The sequence below is a fragment of the Phascolarctos cinereus genome, unplaced genomic scaffold, assembly GCF_003287225.1.
Source record: "Phascolarctos cinereus isolate Bilbo 61053 unplaced genomic scaffold, phaCin_HiC Scaffold_2;HRSCAF=192, whole genome shotgun sequence".
In the NCBI taxonomy this organism is placed as follows: domain Eukaryota; kingdom Metazoa; phylum Chordata; class Mammalia; order Diprotodontia; family Phascolarctidae; genus Phascolarctos; species Phascolarctos cinereus.
The window spans coordinates 174,672,026-174,698,114 of NW_027555625.1; the positions used below are offsets into that span (position 1 = coordinate 174,672,026).

Consider the following 26,089-nt stretch of genomic DNA (forward strand, 5'->3'; position numbering starts at 1 on the left):
AGGCAGCACCCGATTATAACGGGGAGGGATTTGTCTTATTTATGCCAGAACTATACGCAAACAGGGAACAGCAGTGAAAATAGGCTGTGAATACGCTTGGCTAAAGTTTATCTTGTAGTGCATTAATTTCTTAGACAAAAAATGATTCTACAAAGTAAATCCTTCAATTTAAAATGAACCAATATAACATTGAGAAAGTGTTAGTAATTTGCAATATGGCCTTATTGTAATTAAAGTTGTTACTTTCTCTTACATAATAGACAAAAGTCTATGTACCTAAGACAAAAGTCAAAGGAGTCAGATTTTTAAGGCATTAAAGTGAACAACTAATACAGATTCAGAATTTGGAGACATTCTTTTAGCCCTCTCGTACCTTAACTAAAGTCACACTAGAATATTATTATTCTCTACTTAAGCATATCACTTGATACCTCTCCTTCCTTGCTGCACAAGTTGATGTAATCAGACTTCTTTCAGTATTATTTTACTAAAACTGCTTTCTCCGTAAGTTACCATTTCTCTCCTTATTGACAAATCCAGTGGCCCTGTCACTGTGATTACTCTTTCTCCCATTGCCACCTAAATATAAATATGCCCCAAAGCTCTGTCCTCACTGTGCTTCTTTACAGTCTCCTTAGGACATAGATTTTGTGGGAATTTATTTAGCTTAATTATTTGTTAGTGCAGGGAAGGACCCCACATGTAAGGAGAAGCCTGTCATTTTGTGTGGCTGAAGGGAGGCAGAGTAGACATCTCCAGCCTTTTCTCTCCCTCCTCCCACCCCCTTCTCCAAGAAAGGTTTTCATTCTTGTCCTGAGGGGAAGCTAGAGACTGTTCTTCTCTCCTCTGAGAGGAGTGGTACTGGGCTAGAAGTATTATCTATATGCTCCCTTAAATGTTAGAAGATATGATTAGGTTCAATTTAACTTCAGATAGCTTTATTATTTTTTGGGGGGGGTGAGGCAATTGCAGTTAAGTAACTTGCCCAGGGTCACACAGCCAATAAGTGTCAAGTGTCTGGTTTGAGGCCGGATTTGAACTCAGGTTCTTCTGATTCCAGGCCTGGCGCTCTATACACTACGCCATCTAACTGCCCCAGCTTTGTTATTTCTGAGGAGAAGGGGGATGCTGCCCCCAACCCAAGTTCTGTATCCAGGGCTTTAGCTCCTTTACTACCAAATACCTATTCCACAGTTAACACACATTTATCCAAATCACAGTAAAATAGAACTCAGAGAAGGTATACATAAGAGAATGTATGCCAGACAATACAGAGTGAAGGAGCTCTTTCGTTAAGAGCAGTATAACTCCGATCAATCAAGAGAGAGTTTCCTAGATCCCAACCAAGGGGAAACTCCCTGAGTCTTTAGTGTAATCAAGCTGGGAATAGGTATATATAATGGAGACTGCCAGCTCTACTCATGTCTTCCCAGAATCTTTTCCTTCAGCAACTTGAAGTGAGGTTGGCCTCTTCCATCTTCTCTTTTGAAGCTGGAAACCAGAAACGCCCAAAAGACTCCACCCTGAAGAAGACTAAAACTCAATGAATCCTCAGGGGGTACTGATGAAGACTGAAGCTCTCTTGCTTCTGGAGCAGGGCTGAGTATTCATCTCCACCAATAACCCATACTGATGGTTTTTGGGGCAGGGGTTACATTAGAAATATTTTTACTTTCCCCCCCCTCAATTGGGGATAGAGTGAGCAAGGGGAGGGAGCTAGGATAGGATTGTAAAAAGAACAAAAAAAGGTCATTGGAACATTTTTTGAAATAGACAAAAACAAGGCCAGAAGGAATCACATAAGCAGGACAGCTTGGAAAGTAACATGTTAAATTTATTATATACTTAAAAAGAAAAGCAAGCTGTCCAATATTTGCTGGCATCTATATAGTGCTTTAAGATTTGCAAAGCACTTTGTTATTTCATTTGAGTACCTAAAAGAGATTTATAATTTCATGCAAAATAATTAGATTGGATTCTAGCTGGTAAAGAGATCAGGTGTTTTTCATCTCATGTGGTTTCTGTGATCTTTTGGTTTTTTCAGTGTGATTGCTTTGCCTCACATCTGCTGCCATAATTTCAGTACTGAATGAATGATTCCAAAATCTGTATCTCAAGCCTCAATCTCTCTCTCGACCTTCCAACTGTCCACAGGACATCTGACACCTAAACTCAATCTATAAAAAAGCATACTTATGTTTTTCCCACAGTCACTTACACCACTCCAGTCTCTATTAGTGATAACCACTATTCCCTGAGTTGCCTAGGTTCAAAATCTCATTTAAGGCAACTCTATAATCAAATTCTTTAACTAAGGAGTTATCCAAGTCCTTTTGATACTGGTCTTGTATCCATCCACTCTTTGTTATTCCCTCTGCCTCGAACCTGATTCTGACTCTTATTACCTAAATCTAGATGTTTCAATTACCACTTAACCTTTATGCTATGCATATTTTGTATTATTCCATTACATATCATACTCTTTGCTCCAGCCAGACTGAACTTGTTATTCTTTATTCATACTGCTCTTTGATTTCCATACATTTGCATAAGCCTGCCCTGGTGCCTGGAATGGACCTCTCCTCACGTGTCCTGTGAAGTACTCATCTTTCAAAGCCTAGTTCAGGTATGCTATTTTCCTCCACAAAACCTTTCTTTATCCTTCCAGCTTAAATATTCATGCTCTCAAATATCTTATGCTGCTATTAACCTCTCTCAAAATATTATTTATATTCTAACTTTTGTATGTTTCATTCCTTCCCTATTCTCATACCCCCCCTTCTCCCTTTCATAAACTCCTTTGAGGACAAGGGTATAGTCCTTTTCTTTTTATACCTTTTTGCTTATTTCTTAGACACGATACTCTGTTTCACTTCTCTGTGCCTTTGCACTGGCTGTCTCCCAAGTCTGGAATGCTCTATTTTCTCTTTAAAATCCCTGGATTCAAAACTGAGCTCAAATGTCACTTTTTGCAGGAGGCCCTTCCCTATTCCAGCTAAGCTCTCTTAAGTTTACCTTCCACCTACCCTATGGGTAAAATGTATCTATCTATTTATATGCTGTCTACCTCTGAGACAGCTTGGGATAGAACTGGCCTTAAACATAGGAAGAACTGAATTAAAATTCCATCTCTGACTCATCCCTGACTGATATGGGCAGGTCATTCAATGTTCCAGTAATCTGAGTTGCAGAGAAGATGTCTTGGTGAAAGGAATGTCCTCATCTGGAAGTCTGCTATAACAAGGAAATCACAGGTCCAGTCTTTATATTCCCCCATTAGACTATAGGCTCCTTGCAAGCAGATATTGTTTCCCCAAGCACAGAGCTTGGTACATAGCAAGTTCCTTTAGAAAAAAGTTTGTATTTATAACTTTTTGGGAGGGGGGCAGTTGGGGTTCAAGTGACTTGCCCAGGGTCACACAGCTAACCAGTGTCAAGTGTTTGGTCTGAGGTTGGATTTGACCTCAGGGCTGGTGCTCTATCCACTGTGCCACTTAGCTGCCCCTAACTTCTTTTTTTAATATCACCATCATTTCAACCTAAGGAGCCTCATGAGTGCAATAGGTAGAGAGAGAGAGACACACACACACACACACAGAGCCATCAGTCTCATAATCTGAATATATGAGTTCAGTCCTCCCATGAGGTATCTGCAATTATGTTTGGGCAGCTAGGTGGCACATTGGATAAACACAGGGCCTGGAGTCAGGAAGACTCAAGTTCAAATGCAGCCTCAGAAAAAGCTGTGTGATCCTGGACAAGTCACTTAACCCTGTTTGCCTTAGTTTCCTAATCTGTAAAATGAGCTGGAGAATGGCAAACCATTCTAATATCTTTACCAAGAAAACCCCAAATGGGGTTAAAAGGAGTCAGCCAAAACTGAAATGGCTGAATGACAATTTCACCCAGTGTCCCTCTGCCTTCCCTTCTTAGAGAGCCATTTTATATAATAGTGCTTATAATTTTGTAGCATTCACTTTTGTCTTTTTTTATGGTTCTTTCCATTTACATGGTTGTGGTCACTGTGTGTTTTCTTGGCTGTACTCACTTCACTTAGCATCAGTTCATGTAGATCTTTCTGTGCTTCTCTGTATTAATCATTTCTTATAGCAGAGTTAATATTCCATTATGTTCATGTATCACTATTTGTTTAGCCATTCCCCAATTGATGGGAATCTACTTTGTTTCCAATACTTTGCTATTGTACAAATTGCTGCTACAAAGAATTTTGTGTATATAGAAACTTTCTTATTAATTGCTTCCTTGGGGTATGAGCCTAGTAATGGTCTCTCTGGGTCAAAGAGTATGGACATTTCATTTACTTTATTTGTGTAATTCACAATTGCCTCTCAAAATTATTGTACTGATTCATAGGTCCACCAGCAACGTACTAGTGTGTCCATCTTCCCATAACCCCTCCAACATTAACTTTTCTCACCTTTGTCAATTTGCAGTGTATGAAGTGAAACCTCAGGCTTATTTTGACTTTCATATCTCTTATTGGTGATGTGGACATTCTTTCATATGACAGTAGTTTGCAGTTCTTTTGAGAAGTGTTTGTTCACATCATTTAACTATTGGAGAATGACTTGGTATGTATGTACACGCACACATATAAATAAATATATGTACATGTGTGCATATATATAAAATGTGTATATATAAAAGATATACGTATATGTGTGTATATATAAGTTAATTATGTATCTTATGTACCAACCCTTATCAGAGAAATCTGATAAGATTTTTTCCCATTTGGTGACTTTCCTTTTTATCCTAAATATATTGATTTTGTTTGTGTGGAACACTTTTATATAATCACCATTATATTTTATTTTCTGTAATTGGCTGTCTCGTTTGGTTAAGAGTACATCTACCCATAGCTCTGAGGGATATGTGATACATAGTAAGCTCTTAATAAATGCTTATTTATTGATTGGATGGTCTGATAGCACATCTTCTGTTTTCATGTTCCATAAATATTTATAATAGTTGTTTCCTCTCCACTATGTTCAGGTAGCTGGAGCTAAGAGAAGCCAAAATGAGCAATTTAATGGACCAGGTGTTTTTCAGGGATGTTTGAAACATTAATATCTCAGACACATATCAAAATATAATTTATCAAAGGAGGAAACAGACAAAATTACTATTATGCCACTAATGTAAACCAGGAGTCAAGACAGTTATTAAATAATCTTATTGTATTCAAAAGGAAGAAAATCTTATTAGATCCCCATTTAAAAAATATATACTTAGGTAAGATAATGGGCAGAGGGAAATACTTCTTTCTATTTTTTTCCTTTTTATGCCATCTCAGGAGTTGCCTTTAACCATTTTTTTTTTCAATTCCTTTTTAGGTAGGTGTTTTTTTTCAATGTCAATAAATACTCATTTAAAATCTTTATAACTTTTCAGTCTGAGGTTCAAATGTGGGTTGCTTTCTTTATCTAGATCAAAGACTCTTAACTTGGGGTCTATGGACCCTCTCAAGGAATCTGTGGATAGATTTCAGGGGGGTCTATGATTATAAGTGGGGGAAAATATTACATCTTTTAAAACAAATCTAACTTCTGCCTGAAAATTTAGCACTTATTTAATTTATTTGAAAACATTTTGAGATGGGGTCCATGGGTTTCACAAGACTGCCAAAGTGGGGTCCATTATACAAAGATAAGGAATCCCAGCTCTAGCTTTTTTATTTTGTGGACTGTCTTGGCTTTTCATATTTGCCTTGTCAGTCTTTTCCATGCTGCTGATCTCTTTATATCATTTTTATCTCTTGAGGGTGTTCCTAACCTTTTTTGCATTATGGACCACTATAATAGTCTGGTAAAGCCCATGGACTCCTCAGAATAATTTTTTTTAAAAGCATGAAATAAAATGCATACAATCCAAAGGAAACCAATTACTTTTAAATATCATTATCAAAATATTACAAAGGTTCAAGGACCCCTGGTTAAGATCTCCTGATCTAGTCTAATATTCTTATTTTACAGATGAAGAAATTGAGTCCTAAAGGTGATTTTCTCAAAGTCACACAAATAATAAGTGGCAGAGCCAGAACTTGCATTCATGTCCTCTGGCTCCAAATCCAAAGGTTGCTGTTATGCATACAGCATTATCAAATTTTTTCTTATTGAGTTGTACTATACAAATTGAAGAGAAAAACAAAATGGCTCAAAGATATAAAAAATACGGCCAATAACTTGCGACATTACAAATTTTAAAATAGTGTTGTTTATAAAATATGAAGGGTGTATTTTGTACTTTGAGCTTAAAGGCCTAACAGCAAAATAAGTGACTAAACCGCAATAGACTAAAAAGTTACAGCTTTTCCCAGCCCCCAAGGACATCAACAATGGACGGTCCTTGATTCCTCAAAACTTGGTGGAAAATGCTAGTTAATAAACGAACAGAATGGGTTGTTATGGACTGAAGGAAGGAGAAAATACAGAAAACATGGAAGAATCACAATTCCAATTTTAGCACATTACGACAGAACAATAAACCAAAACATTTATAGAAGCACATAGCGAGGGAATGTAAACATTTTATAATTTTAATATGTTTCTGAATCATGATGTGTAAGACCATCTCATAAACACTGAATGCATTAGCTACTGTCCCCAAGCTTGTAGGGGCACACACATAGGAAAAAAGATGATTTAAGCTGATGACAAATTTTGTATTTTTCTAGTAAAAATGCATAGGCTTTCCTTTTCATAGTCTTATTTTTGTTGATCTTTTGTTTTTACATTCCTGTATTTCCCAGACTATGTTCCCCTATTCCTTAACTAGCAATGCCTCTCTTATAACAAAGAGGTAAAAAGGGGGGGAAAGTTTGGCAAATCTAACCAGTCTGTCAAGGATGTCTGACAACATATAGGTGTATAGGTGGTTCAGCAGATAGAGTGCTGGACTTGGAATCAGGAAGACCAAAGTTGAAATTCAGTTTCAGATTCTTAAGAGCTATGTGACCTTGACACAAGTAACTTAATGTCTTTCAGTCTCTGTTTCTTCATAGGTAAAATGGGAATAATAGCACCTCTTTCAGGGTTGTAGTAAGGATCAAATGAAAGTGCTTCGCAAGTGTAAAGTGTAATATGCATGTATATATATATATATGAATATATACGTGTAGTGATTTGCAATCTTTAAATTGCTATATAAATATCAGTTACTATTATATGAACTATTCCACACCTATAGTCCCTACCTTTATAAAATGATGTATACATTGACTATACCAGCATAAACGAAAAGAACAAAAAGGAATTGAACACTATATAATTATAATGAACAAGCTTGGCCACAGAGAATAGTTGAGAAATTTTACAGACCTAATCTTCACCTTTTCTTCCATCACCTTTTTAAAATCAGTTACTTAAAAGGTGGTAAAATGCACTGAGTATCCCCACCTTTCCCATTTATATACCTGCAGGTGGAATTGTTAAGGAACTAGAGATTGAGAGCCAAACCCAAGCGGAAAGAAAGTAGAGGAAACAAGCGTTCTGACTAATTAGCCCTGAATAATCAACAATTAATTACAAGAAGTGCTATCCAATAAGGACTTAACATTAAATGCTACTGAGTTTGGAAAGTACTAGAAAAAAGAAAGAAAAAAAATGTAGGTTTTGGGGCAGCTAGGTGGCACAGTGGATAGAGCATCGGCCCTGAAGTCAGGAGGACCCGAGTTCAAATCCGGCCTCAGACCAAACACTTGACACTAGCTGTGTGACCCTGGGCAAGTCACTTAACCCCAATTGCCTAAAAAAAAAATTGTAGGAAACTGCTAGAAAGACAACTGTAGGGAGGACAGAAATTGGTTGCTAGGGGAAAGTAGAGCAGACATCAGTAGCAACACCCAGTAGCTTTTTGAGGTGTTTGGCATAAACCAGGGACCCAAAAGGGATTGGAAAGTATCTCATACCTAGCCCCTTAGGTTGTAGTCCTTTCTAGGCTGAAAGGTGATTACTACCTCTCCAGGGCTAAGTATAGACATTTCTGTCTCTCCATCACTACTCCCCAGCTTCTGCTACTTGAACTAAGAGATTCTTCCACTTTCTGACCATAACTCAAATAGTGTTTATACTGAGGGAGTTTTAGTGGCAACATAGAACTTCAGTTCAAAAGGCAGACAAATATTTAGGGACTTCTGTAAGCAATTGGGCTGGGTATGAAATAACTAAATAGGCCCTGAAGGCTGTGATCTAAAAGAACAGACTCCTTCCTACTGTCAGAAAAGGCTATACCAGGTCAAAACTACAGTGCCTAACACATAAACACACTTTAAAGTTGGTTGTGGAATTGAACTTCTTCCAATTCATATTCCTAGTCAGAATAACTGAATCGTACTTTACCACATAATGTTTTAAACCTTTGTCATAATTTGGTTTCTAAATTGTTCCATATTCATAATATGCATACTACCATTTATTTCTGATATGCATTCATTTCTGTTTTAGGACAAAATCTCCTCCCCAAAGCCCCCTTTTCCAAAAATACTTCCTTGAAAAAATAATTTTGCCCAAAAGTGGCTAGGTGTATGTATGAAAGGTTTGGTGTGGACCTTCTTGTGATGTATGGGAAATAGTTCTGAGCAACCAAGGACAGTTTTAAATTTCATCCAGATCTGAAAGGTAGTGTGTAAATCTATCTTCCAGGTGCACAGTTTTTTCCCTACCCACAAATTACTCAGTAATTAATTAAGGGTGTGGAGGTGTTTTCATTAATTTCCATATTCGGTATCTAGGGTTCCCCTTATAGATGGGTCTCTTGAAAACTACCCCAAATTTGAGGCATGTCACTTCTGTAGATAACTCTAAAACCAGAATGGGTTTGAACTTAATACCCGGAATCAATCTAGGCATTTTCAGTCTGGACACCCTCTGGTGGTCAAGTGGAGATACTGCAGCTTTTCAGAAGGTTCTACTGAAATCTGAAGAATTAAGTGATCTGCTTGCCCAAGAAGAGTGCTACCTCTGGGCAATTGAGACATTCTCTTTGTGAATAATTAACATAGTAACATACTACCATTTATGTAGGTTTAAGTTAGCCCATGAGCCTATTATTAGGCTTGCTTACACTACTTTAGGTACCCATATTAGAGAACAAGGTACATAGATATCACAATAGATCTTGCAATCTTTAAGAATCATATATCACTATTAACAGGAGGCAGCTAGGTGGCCCAGTGGATAGAATGCTGGGCCTGGAGTCAGAAAGAACTGAGTTCAAATGCTGCCTCAAACATTTACTAGCTTCCTGACCCTGGGCAAATCACTTAACCTCTGTTTGCTTTAATCCACTGGAGAAGGAAATGACAAACCACTTCAGTATCTTTTCCAAGAAAACCCCGTGGACAGCATTGATGTGCTATGGTCCATGGGGTCACAAAGAGTTGGACATGGCTGAACAACAAATTAACAGGAGAGCTTTGACGTAGGTGGGACTCTGCTGGGTCACAATTAGCCATTTACCCCCAATTGGACCCCAGCTCCCTATAGGAAGCCTCATATAAATAGCATTTATTAAGCACTTAATTAGTGCCAAGCAATGTGCTAAGTTCTGAGAATGCAAACAGAAAAATCTAGAGTCTCTGCTCTCAAGGAGTTTATACACTAAGTGAGGGAGACAACACATAAAAGATTTCATCAGCAAGTTGGATGGAAAGGTCTGAAAGTCCTAAGGATAGGTCAGATATAGAGCCTGGGGGTCTGAAGGCAACAGAGAAAGTGCAGTTGGCAAGGTCCAGAGGACCTTAGGATGCAGTGACAAGGCAGATGATAAGGCCTGATGGTCCTCCATCTCATCAGGGTTGTTGACTCCCATTTAATCCAAGTGGTGTGATCAGCTTTTTCTGACTTCTGACTATCAGCCCTGGTAGGGTCTGTGGGAGAAAGCAAAATGAAGGGATAGAAAAGGATAATGTGGGAGTCCAAGTAGGCTTTCTGGTTTTCCAGGGGAGCTCTGCTAAGAGTTAACCTAAATCCAAGTTTCTCATCTTTTAAATTTACTTTTCCTAGAGCTAGTGCCGCCAACTAATTCAAGATGAAAGTTAAAATCAGCTCATCCACACCTTCTCCAATACTCCCCTGCTGTTTGGTTAATGCATGTATAACACTGCTTTTGAGTTCACTCCCCCCAACTTGTACTGGCATAGGCATGTTAGAGGTCCCTAGAGGTGTGACCACACCTTCTGATTCTGTGGTTAACTCTGTGGCTCAGAAGCCTCCACCAGTCTCCACCTGTGTGCTTCCTATTGACAATCGGTCAATAGGCTTTTCTAATATCTTAGAAAAGACATTAACAGAAATGACATAACAATTAAAAAAACAGCTAGTATTTATCACTTGAAGATTTGCAGATTGCTTTACAAATGTCATTTTATCCTCACAGCAACCTTGGGAAGTAGATACTATATACAGGATAAATACGAAAAAATTAACAGAGGGAAGGCACTAGAATTAAGAGTGGTTGAGGAAGGCTTCCTGTAGGAGTGATTTGAATTGGGACTTAAAGGAAGCCAGGGAGGTCGGCAGTCAAAGCAGAAGAGGCATAGCATTCCAGGTATGAGGGACAAATAGGATGCCTGGAGCTGAGAGAGAGTGTTCCATTAGTGGAATCAGTGTCACTGGATTGAAGAGCTATGTGTTAGGGAATAAGGTGTAAGAAGACTGGAAAGGTAGGAGGAGACTAGATTATGAAGGGCTTTGAATGCCAAATAGAGCATTTTGTATTTGCTTCTGGAGGTAACAGGAAGCCACTGGAATTTATTAAGTAGGGGGTGTGACATAGTCAGATCTGCATTTTAGGAAAATCTCTTTGGTGGCTGAAAGGAGAATGGATTGGAATAGGCAGACACCTGAGGCAGGCAGATCCATCATCCCAACTACTGCAGTATTCCAAGTGTGAGATTATGAGGGCTGGCATCAGGGTAGTGACAGTGGCAGGAGAGAAGGGGACATATTCAAGAGATGTTGCAAGGTAAAACTGACAGGCCTTGACAACAGCTTGGATCTGGGGGTAAGAGATAGTGAAGAATCCAAGATGGCCCCTAAACTGTGAACCTGAGGGACTGGGAAGATGGTACTGCCTTCTACAGTAACAGGGATGATGGGGGGTGGAGGGAAAATTTAGGGGCAAAATTAATGAGTTGTTTTGAACATGTTGAGTTTAAGATGCCCACAGTTTGAGATGTCTGAAAGGCAGTTGAGGTCAGCAGAGAGACTGGGGCAGGAAAGGTAGAATTGAGAATCATCAGCATAGAGATGGGAGGAAAATGAGAGAAGAGAGTACAAGGAGAGAGTGATCAAGTGTCAAAGGCCTCAGAGAAGTCAGAGAACATGAGGAGATCGAGAAAAGGCCATTGGATCTGGCAACTAAGAGACCATTAGTAACTTTGGAGAGACCAGTTTTGGTGGAATGATAGGGCTAGAAGCCAGATTGTAAGGGGTTAAGAAGAGAGTGAAAGGAGAGAAAGTGGAGGCACCTATTGTAGATGGCTTTTCCCAGGAGTTCAGCTACAAAATGCAGAAGAGAGAGAGAATGATGGTGGAGAAAGAAGGATCAAGTAAGGGTGTTTTTTGTTTGTTTTGTTTTTGTTTTTAGGATGAGAGAGATATGGATATGCTTGTAGGCAGTAGGAATATGAGCCAGTAGAGAGGGGGACTGAAAATAAGTGAAAGAGTGGGGATGACAGAAAAGTATAAATTTGTTGGAGGAAATAGTATGGAATGAGGTTGTTTGAATAAGTAGAGGGGTTAATCTTGGTAAGATAAGGCCATTTCATCACGTGAGAATGGTGAAGAAAGTAACAGAAGGCACCTAAGTGACAGATGAGGAGGAAGTTCATGGTAAATGGCCTCAATTTTTTCTGTAAAATATGAGGCACAATTCTCACCTGAGAGTGGGAGGAAGAGAAGCCATGGGAGGTTTGAGGAGGGATGAAAATATTTGGAAGAGCTGTTGTAGAAAATAGGATAGTGAGTTGATAAGGGAGGCATAGTAGGATTGCCTAGCCAACAGTGAGGGCTCAAATGAGGTTGTGTAACATAAACGTTGGGCAGCTGTGTGGCTCAGTAGATAGAATGTTGGGCATCAGGAGTCAGGAATACCCAAGTTCAAATCCAGCCTCAGACACTAGCTGTGTGACCCTGGGCAAGTCCCTTAACCTCTCTTTACTTTAATCCTCTGGAGAAGGAATGGCAAATCACTTTAGTATCTTTACCAAGAAAATCCCATAAGGGATCATAGAGTCAGACATAACTGAACGACTGAACAACAACATAAACTTGTAGTAAACCCAGTCAAAACATTTGCATGCTTTTCTCTACCTTCATTCAGCCACACCTGTGTAGGGAAGAAAGCAATGAATGGTAGGAGTGATCTAAGGCTGAGGCTTGGCTGGGCATAATTGGCAATATAAGGGAGCTGGAGATCGAAGAGAGGACAGTGCAAAGTTGAATTGGTTCACTAAGGGGTTGAGATGGGGAAAAGAGAGTGGCTAGTACAGGGGAGATGGACTGGGAAAGAATTGAGAAGTAAGGGGACTGGAGGTCAAAGTACAGATGAAGAAGAGGGTTAAGTAAAGGAAGGCAAAGGGAGAGGTGAAAAGCCAGTACATAATGATTATATGTGGGTTTTCACAATTTTTGATCCTAAGAGTTGGTCCATTTTGTGGGTGATGGTAAAATCGAGGGTCTGTGGATCTTTGTGGATGAGGTAGGGTGGAGGAAGAGCTCATTAGAGGTGAGTACATTGAGGAACTGAGTAGTTAGGGTATTTGAGGGAGAATCAATATGAATATTGAATTCCATCTAGTATGAGAGTAGGAGTTGACAATGAGAGGAAATTATAAACCAAGAATAAAACTCATTGAGGAAAGAAGGGGTGTGAACTGGGAGGTGCGGGGTAGGAATGATCTGTAGACAATAGCCACCAGGATTTTGTTTGATAGATACAAATATTTGTTTGGTAGATATCAATAGCATGAACCTCAAAGGAAGAGAGTTTACTGAGTGATGGAGGAAGAGGGAGAACCTGGAAGTAACGATGAGGAGAAAGGAACATTCCAACTTCTCTTCCTCGGCCAGTGAGAAGAATGAGTGAAGGTGCTGCCAATGCTGGAAAGGGTGGCCAGGGAGGCTGTGTAGGGGAAAGCCATGTTTTAGTAAGAGCTAGTAGATGGAGTGGGTGAGGAAAAGATTTAATATGAAGAGAAATTTGTTGCCTGTGGAACATGCATTCCAGAGGGCACAGTGAAGGGATGGGTGGAATTAAGATGAAACTTTGGGGCCATAGGGGGTATAAAACAGGGTTTGGCAGCAGTTTCTCAAAAAATTTCCAGGACAATGGCTTATTGACATTACGAAGGAGCAGTACCACAGTGCTTCCTCCAAATCACATATTTATTTTTAAGTAAAAAAAAAGGTTTTTAGAAAATAAAAAGGAATAGATCATTTTAGAATCAGTGATGAGAACAAAAACACAACCATTTTAGTCAGACAAAACTAATTAAACAAACAATAAATCTTTAGGTCTATCCTATTTATGAAATTTTAAAGAAAAACAAGCAGTCACATCCTTTTTATAGTGAATTCTCATTTTCTTAGTTAAATAGAAAAAGGAGTTACACATAAATTAAAAAATAAATATTTATTATAAAATTAAGTTTCAGTATCATCTATATCATTTATAGTAAGCAATAAAAATCTGACTCATTTTAATATTAATATTTTAAATTGAGAATTTTACACATGAAAACTACCTTTTGAAGAATTTAAAAATTTAAAGAATATACAATAGTTAATGTCAAGATGAAAAAATTACTTAAAAATTAAATTTATTTCCAATATTAATTTCTAAATTAGTAATATAAAATTTAAGAAAAAATGAGCTCCAATAAAAATCCGTACAATTTTTTGTTGGAACTATTTAAATAAGTATAAAAAAGTGAGATAGATTTCAGGTTTTTTCTGACCCTTAATAAGGAAAATGTAAAGAACTGTTGGCCTTTGGGGGAAAATGGAAAAATGAAAAAGAGGCTGCCTGCCATTAAAAAAGTTAAGTATTTAGTTTACCGTATCTACTATTTGGTCCTCTTTTCATGTGGCATTTCTGACTATAAAAATTTAAACTTTGTGCTTTATTTTAAGAAAATTATATGACTAATATTAACATAAATTCAGATATACTTTCTTCTACATTTCACACATAAAATTTTTTTTAAAGCAACTGTTGATGGTGAAACAAGCTATTACTGGGAAACTCACTTCACATAGTTTGAAGCTGGTAAACTTTTGGACCTTTTTTCAAGAGGTAGCCTTGGTCATTCAGTGAACTGATAAAATTTTCAAAGTCAGCAACCTGGAAGAAAAAAGAAAATTCTGTGTAAGCAAACTGTAAAACAAACTCAAATTCTTAGATTAATTATGCGTGAATACCTGTTCAGACCTATGATTTCATTGGTATAGGTAACTATAGCAGTGAAGATTCTCTCTACCAGTGCAGGCTGCATATGGATGGCATTTGCTATTTCTAGCCTTAGATAGTTGCCTGGGTCACTGAAAGGAAATGACTTGCCCAGGGACATAAAGCCAGCATATAACAGAGGCAGGACTCACTCCAAATCTGAAGCACTGGAGGGTTTGACCTTGGAGAAGGCAAGTGAGAAAAGAGGTCTTATTAAAGAACACTTTAACTAGGAAAGATGTATGTGTTTGTGTTGGAAGATGGGTGGATTTCATGATGATGGATTTAATCTGGGGAGAGACAGTACTATGGGAGAGCACCATCTCTGAGAAAGTGGTGTGCTTCCATGTGCATCACCCTAGCCCAGAAGAAGGGATGTGTGAGCTGGCACCCAGAATGGTGATGGTGACAAAGACTCAGAGATGATATGGCATAGCCAATGAGAGACAGACTGATCTTTATGAGGGCAGGAAATAGGCCTAAACAATTTGGGACACAGGTTACTGGCTAAAAAATATAAATGATACTAGTTAAAAAACAGAAATATGAACTAGTAGAACAGCTTAAATAGGGAAGAATCATAACTGAACTACAAAACCCAATCCCCAAAATGTTGGACAAAAGCCCAAACAAACAAGAATTGCTAGGAAAATTGGAAAGCAGTTAGGCAAAAATTAGGTTTAGGTCAATACTTGATACCATCATGTTCCACAAAAAAAAATGTCAGAATGGATACATGAACAAATATTATGCCATAATGAAAGTTAAAAGGGAACCAAATCAGTTATACTTCATAAAAACAACTGGGGTTGAACGCTGTAAGTTTTTTTTTTTTAAATTCTGAACACCACAGCCCCCCACGCCTGAGTATTACCATATGTAAGCAGGGCACAAAAAGCCTGTAAATTTAATGTGAATCTCTATTTTAATTTGTTTTATTAAAAAAAATAATAAATTCAGCATGTTATTTTTTTATAATTGTCTTTGTTGTTACTTTCTCCTCAACTTCCTTCTGTGCATTTAAAGAAATGTTTGAATGGTCAAAGAAAGTTCCCACTTATACAACATAACATGTAAATATGTATTTATAGTAGCACTTCTGGAAGCAAATAACTGGAAACAAAGTAGGTGCTCATTGACTGGGGAATAGCTAATCAAATAATGGTACATACATGTAATGAAGTATTGCTATGTTGTAAGGAACAACGAACATGAAGAATACACAGGAATGTAAGAAGTGAAGTAGAACCAGGAAAAAATGTACACATATGCTTTCCTCCTTGGTTAATATGTTATTTAGTTTTATTGAACTTCTTTTTCCATTATCTTTTTTTCTTTGTTTTAAGGGATGACTCTGATTTGGGGAAGGGAAGAGATGTATTTGGAAATGAAAACGGAATCCATTAATAAAAAATTTTGAAAAGAAAATAAACCAAGAGAGTGAATAATTTTACTTTTGGTTCTTTATATTTTAGCATCCCAGGAGGCACAACATGCTCCCACCCATTCCCAAGGAACCTTCAAAGTAGAAAACAAATAATATAGAAATGCACTGTAGCTTGAAAGAAAGTTTCAAGTTTGGGATTTATGAAATTAAATAGGAAACAATAAAAACCTACTACAAATTTTAACTAACACTTTAATATACTCACTACAGTGACTTCCTTTAAAATTCCCTTATATGACTAAAAAATCATACTGGTAGATAACTTTGAGTGGAAAAACCTTTAAATTTATTTTCTTTCTTTATCCAGTTACTAGCTTTATGCAGTTCAATAATGCCTTACAAAGATGACCACCAAACAATAAACAGGAATACAAAACTTGAGAATATAACTCAGGAGGGATAAGAAATACTCAGTTTTATCCAAATATCAACAGAGCTTGTTGTATATTCTTGATTAAATATATCCTGATTTCAGTAGTAGACTGCTAACATTAAATTCTGTAGTAACTTACCTAATGTACATATTTTGTTTTGATGAACACTGGCTTACTTCTGCCTTGAGAGTGTGATGTAGTGCTTGGAGTCAGAGGTTTAAATCCCATGGTCTAAAACTTATTAGCTGTGTGACCCTGGGTCAGGTACCCTGTCAGAACCTCAGTTTGCTCGTTAGTGAAATGGGGATAATAACACCTGCAGTGCACCTACCTTTGCTTACCGTGAGGCTGAAGTGAAACATGTAAAATGGTTTGCAAATTTTAAAAGTGACTGATAAATATATTATTATGTAAAATATCTTAACACTAAGAAAGAATGGAGAAAGGGAGCCAGCCTGAGAGTCTTAGACACCTAGATGCAAGCACTGTCTCTGACCCTTGTTGTCTGTATGACCCTGGGCAAGTCTCTTAACATCTTAGTACCCCATTCAGTTTTCTAGGATTATAAATTCTGGAGAAAGTGCATTGGTAGAGCTTCCTACTGGGAGTTTCCTTTGCCAATGAAATAGGTCTGGTCCTTCCTACCCTTCACCCCCCACCAAAAGCACTCTGTAAACCTTAAATAAAAAAATATTACCTGAATGTTTAGCTCTTTAGAAATCTGTCGAAGTTGTTGATACTGAAATAAATTATTGTAAGTTCTTTCTGCAATGGTGTTGAGAGCAGAAATGAACCTTTTTGCTGCTGACCTGTTGCTCATTCCAGAGCCATGTTGAGAACGCTCAAAATCCAGATTGCCAAACTCATCTGAGTAAGTTCCTAGCATACTAAAACAAAAGAGATTTGGCAAATATGGTAGGGATAAAAAAAAATTAGTCATAAGCCTTTAGACTGTAAAAGACCACATCTTTAAAAAATGTTTATTCTGAAATTAGAAAATTTTTTAAAAATGAGCATTTCCATATACAAAATAAAACAGAAAGAGAGTTGTACATGAAACTATAAATCCTGAGTTTCCTTTCCAGTGTACATAATAATTTCAACAAGCAACCTTCAAGGTTTTCTTACTTCTCAGAGTTTCTCTCTGGCTTTCCCACTTTTATTCTCTGTGTTAAAAAAAGTTTCAATGGCCCTTTTTTTTTCTTGACAATTTATTGCTATTTATCCTTTCCTTCTAACCCCCACCCCCCAACTGAATTTAAAAAAAAAAAAGAAAATTACTGTAACAAAAGGTGAGGAATCTCAAGGGAAATAATGGAAAAAAGTAGGAAGAAAAGAAGTTTGGCAGTACCAGATCTCTCTGCTACAAAACATTAATCATGAAAAACAAAACAATTTGATACTGGTTAAGATATAGACTGCCTACTGGAATGGACTAGGTACACAAACATAAAGAAGCAAATGAATACAGCAGCTTGGTGTTTGATAAACCCAAAGATCCCAGTTAGTTGGGTAAGAATTCACTCTCTGAGAAAAACTGCTAGGAAAACTAGACAACAAATAAGGCAGAAAGTAAGTGTAGGGTGTCATCTCAGATTGCACACCAAAATAGGCCCCAAATGGATAGATGAATTAGACATAAAGGGTAACATACACAAATTAGAACAAAGAAGAAATTACCTTTTAGATCGATGTATAGAGGAACAGTGCATGATGAAACAAGGGATAGAAAGGTTCGCAGAAGATAAAGTAGACAATTTTGATTATATTTAAATGAAATTTTTACACCAACAAAATCAATGTAGCTTGAGTTAGAAAAGAAAAAAAAATTGGAAAAACATCTTTGCAGCAAGCTTCTCTGATGTATAAGGAACTGATTAAAATTTATAATAGGAGCAACTCCCCAACTGATAAATGGTCAAAGGGTATGAACAGATAGTTTTCAAAGTAAGACACCCAAGCTATCAAGAGCCATGTGAAAAAAGACTCTGAATCATTAATAATTAATGTAGATTAAAGCAACTCTGAAGTTCTATCTCATACCTGTCAGGGTGCCTAAGTTGACAAAATAAGGAACGTGGCCAAATGTTAGAGGGGCTTGGGGAAGATGAGCATGTTGGTTAACTGCTGGTGGAACTGTGACTTAGTCTAGCCATTCTGGAAAGTAATTTAGAAATATACCCCAAAAGTTACTAATATGCACATACACTTTGACCCTGTGATACTAGACAAGAAAAGGAAAAAAAAAAGAGGAAAAGGAGCCTATACGTACAAAATATTTATGGCAGCTCTTTTTGTAGTGGCAAAGAATTAGAAACTTGGAGTGTAACAAATTTAGAAATGGCTGAACAGGTTGTGATTTATGAATGTAACACTACTATGTTGTAAGAAATGATGAAGGGGATGATTTCAGAGAAATATGGGGAAGATTTATATGAATTAGTGCAGAGTGGAATGAGCAGAACCAGAACAACAATTTATACAATATTATTACAAACTTTGAAAGACTTAAGAACCCTGATCAATGGAATAATGAATCAGGATTCTAGAGGATCAGTGATAAAGTATGCTAACCACTGGGAGGTACCTGATAGAGATGACAGACTTAAGGTACTAAATGAGACATATTTTTTGACAAGGCCAGCCATGTCATCATTTCCTATTCAGCATCACTCCTCTGGACTTCTCCATCATACCTCAATACCGTACTTTCATTTTGCAAGATCACTTCAGCCCTGGAGCTTACATCTTGTTAGTACTCTCTGCCACTGGGGCCCCTCTCCATCCAGAACTTCCATTAAGAAGGGAGCTGGGGTTATCCACATCTTCATTTCCCACCTGGCTTCACTCTTCTGGATTTCTTCATCTTGCCCTGGGGCTGGGCACCTCCTCTCCAACTCTGCTTTTCTTCCTTCTTTTGTGTGTTGTCTTCCCCCGTTAGATTATAAACTCCTTGAGGGCAGGGACCATCTTTTGTCTTTCTTGGTCTTACGTACTTAGCATATAGTAGGCTCTCAATAAATGTTTATTGACTGACAATATTACTGAGGTGGCCAGTTCAGAAATTTGTTTCTCTTGACAATACATATTTGTTACAAGAGTTCAAAAGAGGAAGGAGAAAAAATAATTTTTGTCAATTGATAAAAATTATTTAAAAAAATCAATCCTTGACTGCTTTTAAAATTGTCACCTCTAGCATGGAACTCTTTACTATCCATTTGTCCTTCCTAACCTAATTTCTTCAGTGCCACTACCACTTAACTGACAGAGCACATTGGATATTGAGGTAATAGAATCCAAATTCCAGACTTGTTATGGTGATGAGAAAAGATCAGCATCTATGTTCCATTTCACATCTATTTATTATACTGAAGAGGTCTAGGGGTTTTGGGGTGCTGGGACCCCAAGATCGCGGTACCGGGCCCTGTCTGAAAGAATTCAACTCAAATCTTCTTCAGCCAGAGGGAAAGTTTATTGGTGGTAAAACATATAGGCCAGGTGACGCCTGTAAAGATGAGCAGGCATGAGAGGTTCTCAGCCTTGTGGGCCTGAGATTCTCAGCCGGGTGATGCCCATAAAGATGAGCGGGCATGAGAGGTTCTCAGCCTTTTGAGCGTGAGATTCTCATCCTCTGAATGAGGGCCAAGGTGGATCTTAAATACTAAAGCAACTTTGGGTGGCCAGAGAAGGGGGTTGGGTAAAGGGTGGAGGTAACAATTCTAATTGGGGAGGTCGGCAAGATTGAATACACAATGGGAATAGATAATGGAGGAACAGGAAGGCAGAAGTTTGAAAGGCATCTACACAAAATCAAGGTGGGGCTAGGACTTTCAAAAGGAGATAAAGGAAGGCCTTTCTGGGGCCTATAGACAAGAGGGAGCATAAGGCTTTTAGGGCGCATCTGAATAAAGATTAAAAGGTAAAGCTAAGGCTTTCAAAGGGAGATGAGGGTCTGGGGCCTGTGAGTCAGATTCCCTTTGAGGCAAAGGGTGAAGATCTTGGCTTCCGCCCGCCCTCATCAATACTGCTTTCCGTTTCATCCACAAATGCCAAAAGCATTTGATTTGAAAACTAATTTTTCCCTCAACTGTCTTTTGCCTTAGGTGACCACACACCTACCAATATGAAAGACACTGTGATAGGCATTGTTAATACAAAGACAAAAAAGAAAACAATCTCTGCCCTGAAGAAATTTACAGTTGCCCTTGGATACCATATCTCTTCATTTCAGCCTTCTCATTATGGTAACTTTGGCATAGAATCAATTTCACTAACAAGAGTGATAAAATACATTTTTAAAAACTTCTGTTCATTTCCCTTTTTTCAGACTTGACACAAAATTCCTATTTGAATGCTTTTTTTACAGCATGGAGGCAACCATGGCTCACTGAAGAATATGTTTGCAGAATGAAGGCTTTGCTAGATTTTACTAAGATGGAAAGGATTTGAGTATACATCTGTTAATAGAATGTTGTGTTTTAAAAAATATCCTAACTGTGCATCTGTCAATAAATAAATATTAAATACCTATTCTATGCCAGGAATTGTTTTAAATACTAAGGACACAAAGACAAAAATCACAAAAATGTAAAAGATTACATTCTTTGGGAAAGATTATATTGTATGTATATGTCACAGTATCTATAAAACATACAAAATACAGGATAGTGGTTTTGAGGGGAGACACTAGTAGCTGGGGCAGGGAGGAGGGGAAATCAGGAAAGGCCTCATATAGGAGGTAGTGTTTGAATTGATTTTTGGAGGAAACTAAGCATAATAAAGTACAGAGGTACAAACAAAGTGCATCATTCCAATCATGGCGAAATCCTGTATGACTGGACTATGTGTTGTAGAATAAGGCTATAATGGTAGTTTGGAGCCTGGCTGTGAAAGGTTTTAAATGCCAGACAAAGGAGTATATATATTTGATGACTGAAGAAAGAGGGAGCCACTGGAGTTGATGGAGCAAGGGAATACCATGGTCAAATCTGTGCATTAGGAATATTACTTTAGCTGCTGTGTGGAGAACAGACTGGCGAGGTCAGGAAGACCAATTATGAAACTACCACAGTAGCTAAATGAGAGGTGATAAAGGCCTGACCCAGGGTAGGGGAGAGAAGGGGACAGGTGTGATATATGTTTCAGAGGTTGACATGATTTAGCAAGTAATTAGATACATGGGGTGATGGAGAATAAGGTGTCCAGGATGACTCTGACAGTGCCAACCTGGTAACAAGATGGATGATGGTGCTCTTGACAGAAATACAGAGGTATAGAAGAGAGTTAGGTTTTTTGGGAGAAGATTATGAATTCTGTATGTATAGAGGAACTTACCACAGAAATGATAGCCACTATGTGATGAAATTTTTGGTTATGGTGACCCAAGAAGTAGTTAAAAATACAGACCAGAACTCAGTCTTGTGAAACCCCTTCAACTCCCGCAAAAATGATGGCAGAAAACAAGATAGAAGATACTAAGAATCATACAGTTCTTAGAATAGGTATAAATATTAATATGGCTGTTAGTATTTAATACACAAACTTTATCCAATAACTCACTAGTACCAATAATATTAGAAGAACAGAACTATATCCACATTGACATTCTTGCCACAAATGAAACTAAAAGAAATGAGGAAACTGATGCTAAATGGAATGATGTCTCATAGGTCTTCCTAGGATTAAGAAATGACTTGGCAGACTTGGGTTTTATCAGAAACAAAAAACAATATGGAGAGGCATTTGGTTATCTTGCTTTTCAAGGTTCATGATAAACACAAGTAATCAGTTCATCATGAAACAACTTTAGCCTAGATACTAATGAACAACTAATTGTAGAAGATAGTAGAAAAATCCTATGAAAAACTGGACCAGCACATTCAAATAAAGTTAATCTATACCTTGTTAACTTCAGTTTGTCAGGGCAGTGTTGACCAGGGGAACACCTCCCTTTCCACCCCTACCAAAAGAAAAATCTGTAGATCATAAGGCAAATGACCAAAAATAACATTTAAGTGAATACTGATGCCTTGGATGCTGTGAGAACTGATCTACTATACCCAGCAGCCAACCATATTTCTATTATGGGAACCACCATCATTCCAGTCTCCTATACCAGACCCTCCAAAGTCATCTTTGACTTTTCTGTTTCTTAAAGTCCCTACATTTGATTACTTCATAAAACAATGTTTTCATCTTGTCATACTAAAAGCTCATAATGGGTACAGGGATCATTATTAAAGGAATCTCTAGAGGCTTGAGAGAGTTAAGGATGACATTATAATGAACTTTTGAGATTATGATGGGAAACTTGGAAGTCTTATGCTTGTATATTATGAATGCTTTGCTTCAAAATGAGTCAGAAAAGCCATTGGGACATAGCAAGCACCAAACAATATCATAAAAGGGAAACTGATAACAAATGCACAAAGAGGAGATAACTGGTAAGTCATTTCAGAATCCACTCTTTGTGTGTAGTATGATCATTGACTGGGTTAGGGTTATAAAGAAAGGTTTAATTTCATGAGCTACTTTTGGAAGAGAGACTTCATCAGGAGGTAGTGACAGGCTTTCGTACCTCAGGAAAGTTAAGTTAAGGGTTGAAGTGGTAGTAGTATGCACCTTGATCAACTGAGTCTCGAAATCAAATAGTCTATTAAAAAAGATATGCTTGAGAGCATTAAGAATATTGCAGCCAAAGAGGTTAATGTTGTATCATCAATCACACCACTTCCCCTTTTGTGAAAACATCTCTGAGAGTTAGTTAATTGATTTCTAATAAGCTTTTGAGACAGAGGTAAATGAAACTAATTTAATTTACACTAATTAAGTCCAGAAGCATCTTGTCAGCCTACTGCTTCATAGTGAAATCTGTTCCAAAAAGATTTCTCAAGTTTTTGATCTTTTTATCAGGCCATCCAAGAATATCTATATGCCCTTTTTCCCCTTTTCTGAAGGCTCTTAATCATCCTATAGCTGCCTTGGGTGATGGTCCCTGTATTTCATAAATATTGTACAGATTTTTATTTGGATACTTAAGAATCCACTGTTATTCATTTACTGTTACAAAAGCAAATATTAAGACTGGCATTGCAAAGGTGTTAATTTCTCTAAAAGTATTCACTCACTGAACTCTGACTTCAGATGCTGCTAAGTCTTTCGATACAACACCACAGTTTTATTCTTTATGAGTTTATACTTGGTATGTCTTACCTGGAGAAAATCAAGCTATTCATAAGTAATTCCTTTGTCCTTTGTTCTATTTGAGCTCTGGATTCAAGCTCAAAGGTTTAGTTTATATTTTTCCTTGATGTAAATTTAAGAATTTCACACTTGAGTCCAAATGACATTTGAATATCATTGGAAAAAGCTTCCATGAAGAAGCTGTTTAATGTACCTTTCAGTGGAGTCACATACCTTAATGTCACTCATGTTTATCAACTAATTAATATAGTGTTTTGCTGAAATTTCTCTTTTATTTGACCATATTTAGTACTATTTAGTAGGGGTGATGGTGGTTTTAGGGCTATGCAGAACCATAATGGGCTTAAACTGTCTCCCTGCAAATGTCATATTTTGTATCAATTACTTCATTGTATAGATAGTATGTTTTAAATACAGAACAGTTTTCTTGTACACGTTGTTATTACTTTTATGAAAATCGTTTTCACAGAAATACGATGATTCAGTAGAAAAATCAGGTATACATAAATTAATGTTCTGATGACAACAAAATGTCATTATTTCATTTAACATCATTTCTTAGCTTAATTTAAAATTAGAATCTTACCTGTACTTCATAATTTCAACTATGTCTTCTGCATCTTCTTTGGTTGCTTTCTCCCTTAATTCCAATCTTGTCCGAGCCTTCAACAAAATCCATAATATATTTTCAGTTTTGATAGGCAATACAAGTGAATATATTTGCCCCTCTTAGAATAATAGATTTAATCAGTAGAGTGGGTTATATTTTATGTTAAAGGTGTAACTCCAAACATATTTTAGCTTGTTATAGGCTGGGAACTGATCATCTCAAATAGTAGTATAGCAACAGTATGCCACTTCCACTGAAGTCCTACTTTGAGGCTTCATCACAGTGTGAAGATGACCTTGGCTTGTCAAAGGCAATGTAAGAGGAGTACAGCTGGTGGCCAGGTCTACTAAAGCGGAAAGGTTGTCAAGTATGAACACATGATGACTTCTAATGTTTCTTCTCAGTGGATCAGACTAGCTAAGATCAAAGAAGCTCATCAGAAGTGTTGACCAAGTAGATGATGAAATTTCCAGCCCCAGGAATCACAAAGATTGTCTGCTAAAGGTGTGGAAGTGTTCAGAACTATATCAAAGAAGGAGGTACTCACATGGATAAAGCCATGGACCCTTGAAGTACTTAAGTATGAAACCACCAAGGTAAAATATGTAAAATAATTTAAATATAATTACTTTGAAGTTAAATTCTTAGTTGTCTCCCTTGTGTTTTACTTAAAGCAACACCAGCCAACACAAGGCCCTAATTCTTAAAAATGATAAAGTGACTTTTTGATTATTTTAAGTATGAGCCTTCCGTTATCCATGCTAGAACTGTCACGTTTTAGAATAAAATACTGGACATTCTTAACCTGTAATTTTCATATATGTAACTTTTGGCAGTTTGGAATTCTAGGATACTTTATATCCTTTTCCCAGATACTCCAAAAGGAGATCATGGTCTGTCAAATCTTCAAAGAATGCTCTACAGTGAGTTAATAAGCGATCCTGCTGGCTAGAATGAACTGGCAGTAGTGGAAGACACAAAGAAACTGGTTCACCAGCATGGTATTTGTGTATGTTCAACAGATCCACTAAAGGACTTAGATCCTTTATTTTCTGATTGTATACTGCATGAAGTATCCAGGTGCCTGTTCATGAAAGACACCAAATCTGCTTTTAAAACTAATACAGTACAGCAAAACTGTAGTAAAACTGAAGAAATAAAAACTATTAAAATATTTACAACTGAAAATAACCTCTGTCAGACGAATTAGTGACTCCAACTGCCTTGTGGTAATTGGGGTACCATTTAATCGTTGAGTCTGTTTCCGAAGCTCAAGATAAAAATCTTGAAGAATTTGAGCAGCTTCTGGAGATAACTTTGGATGAACATACTGCCGAGAATATCCAACATACTTTCTCAATAAATGATGTGGAATTGGATCTAAGTTTTCTCCAGGAGAAACCTAAAGCAATGATTCAAGTATATGGATTACAGATATGTAGACAAAATAGAAAGATTACTTAAAAATAATTTATCAAATATTTAAAATGTCTAGATATTAAGTCTTATAATGGAGATCCTGACTCTCAAAATCTGTTTGAGTTTGATCGTTTTGGACAAAACTGATGCTGGCCCTAACCCTCACATAGTACATGAAGTAAAGGTATAGAACATAAGTGTATATAATATAAATGCAATATAAAAAAGAATACATTAATTTCTCACATCTAAACATGAACAGAAGAAAAAAACTGAGGAGAAAACATATTCATGAGGTAATGTCTAATGTCTACCTTTAGTCTTTCTGATAAAGGTTTGTCAGAAACGACTTCAAGCAAAGAGGTGTTTGAATCTTGACTGCTCATACGAGACACTGTGGCACTTGAAACTGTTTTCTTCTTTCCAGCTCTTATTGCCATCACATGTTCAGAAAGTAAATGGTCATAATCCTCATTTGGGGTATCCAGCAGGATAAATACCAAATCAAATCTAGATAACAGAGCACTCCCAATTCTAGAAGGTATATAAACAAAAAGAAACAAG

The 26,089-nt window shown here is 37.2% G+C and overlaps 1 protein-coding gene across 7 annotated transcripts in view; it reads right to left on the reverse strand.

Moving 5' to 3' along the window:
• Positions 1 to 5,970: 5,970 nt before the first annotated feature.
• Positions 5,971 to 26,089, reverse strand: part of MCM8 (minichromosome maintenance 8 homologous recombination repair factor) — a 57,159-nt gene continuing 37,040 nt past the window's right edge. Inside the window, exons 16-21 of one of the 7 annotated variants that reach the window (XM_020985533.2) lie at positions 25,840 to 26,059; positions 25,299 to 25,508; positions 24,083 to 24,159; positions 16,991 to 17,180; positions 14,274 to 14,367; positions 5,972 to 9,889 (exon numbers count right to left, since the gene is read on the reverse strand). In XM_020985533.2, coding sequence (XP_020841192.1) covers positions 14,275 to 14,367; positions 16,991 to 17,180; positions 24,083 to 24,159; positions 25,299 to 25,508; positions 25,840 to 26,059 — 790 coding nt within the window. In that variant the 3' untranslated portion in view covers positions 5,972 to 9,889; position 14,274. Of the gene's footprint in view, positions 9,890 to 10,344; positions 13,147 to 13,771; positions 14,368 to 16,990; positions 17,181 to 24,082; positions 24,160 to 25,298; positions 25,509 to 25,839; positions 26,060 to 26,089 lie in introns of those variants that run through there. The other 6 variants (XM_020985553.2, XR_002324324.2, XR_002324325.2 and 3 more) reach the window with 6 other exon arrangements.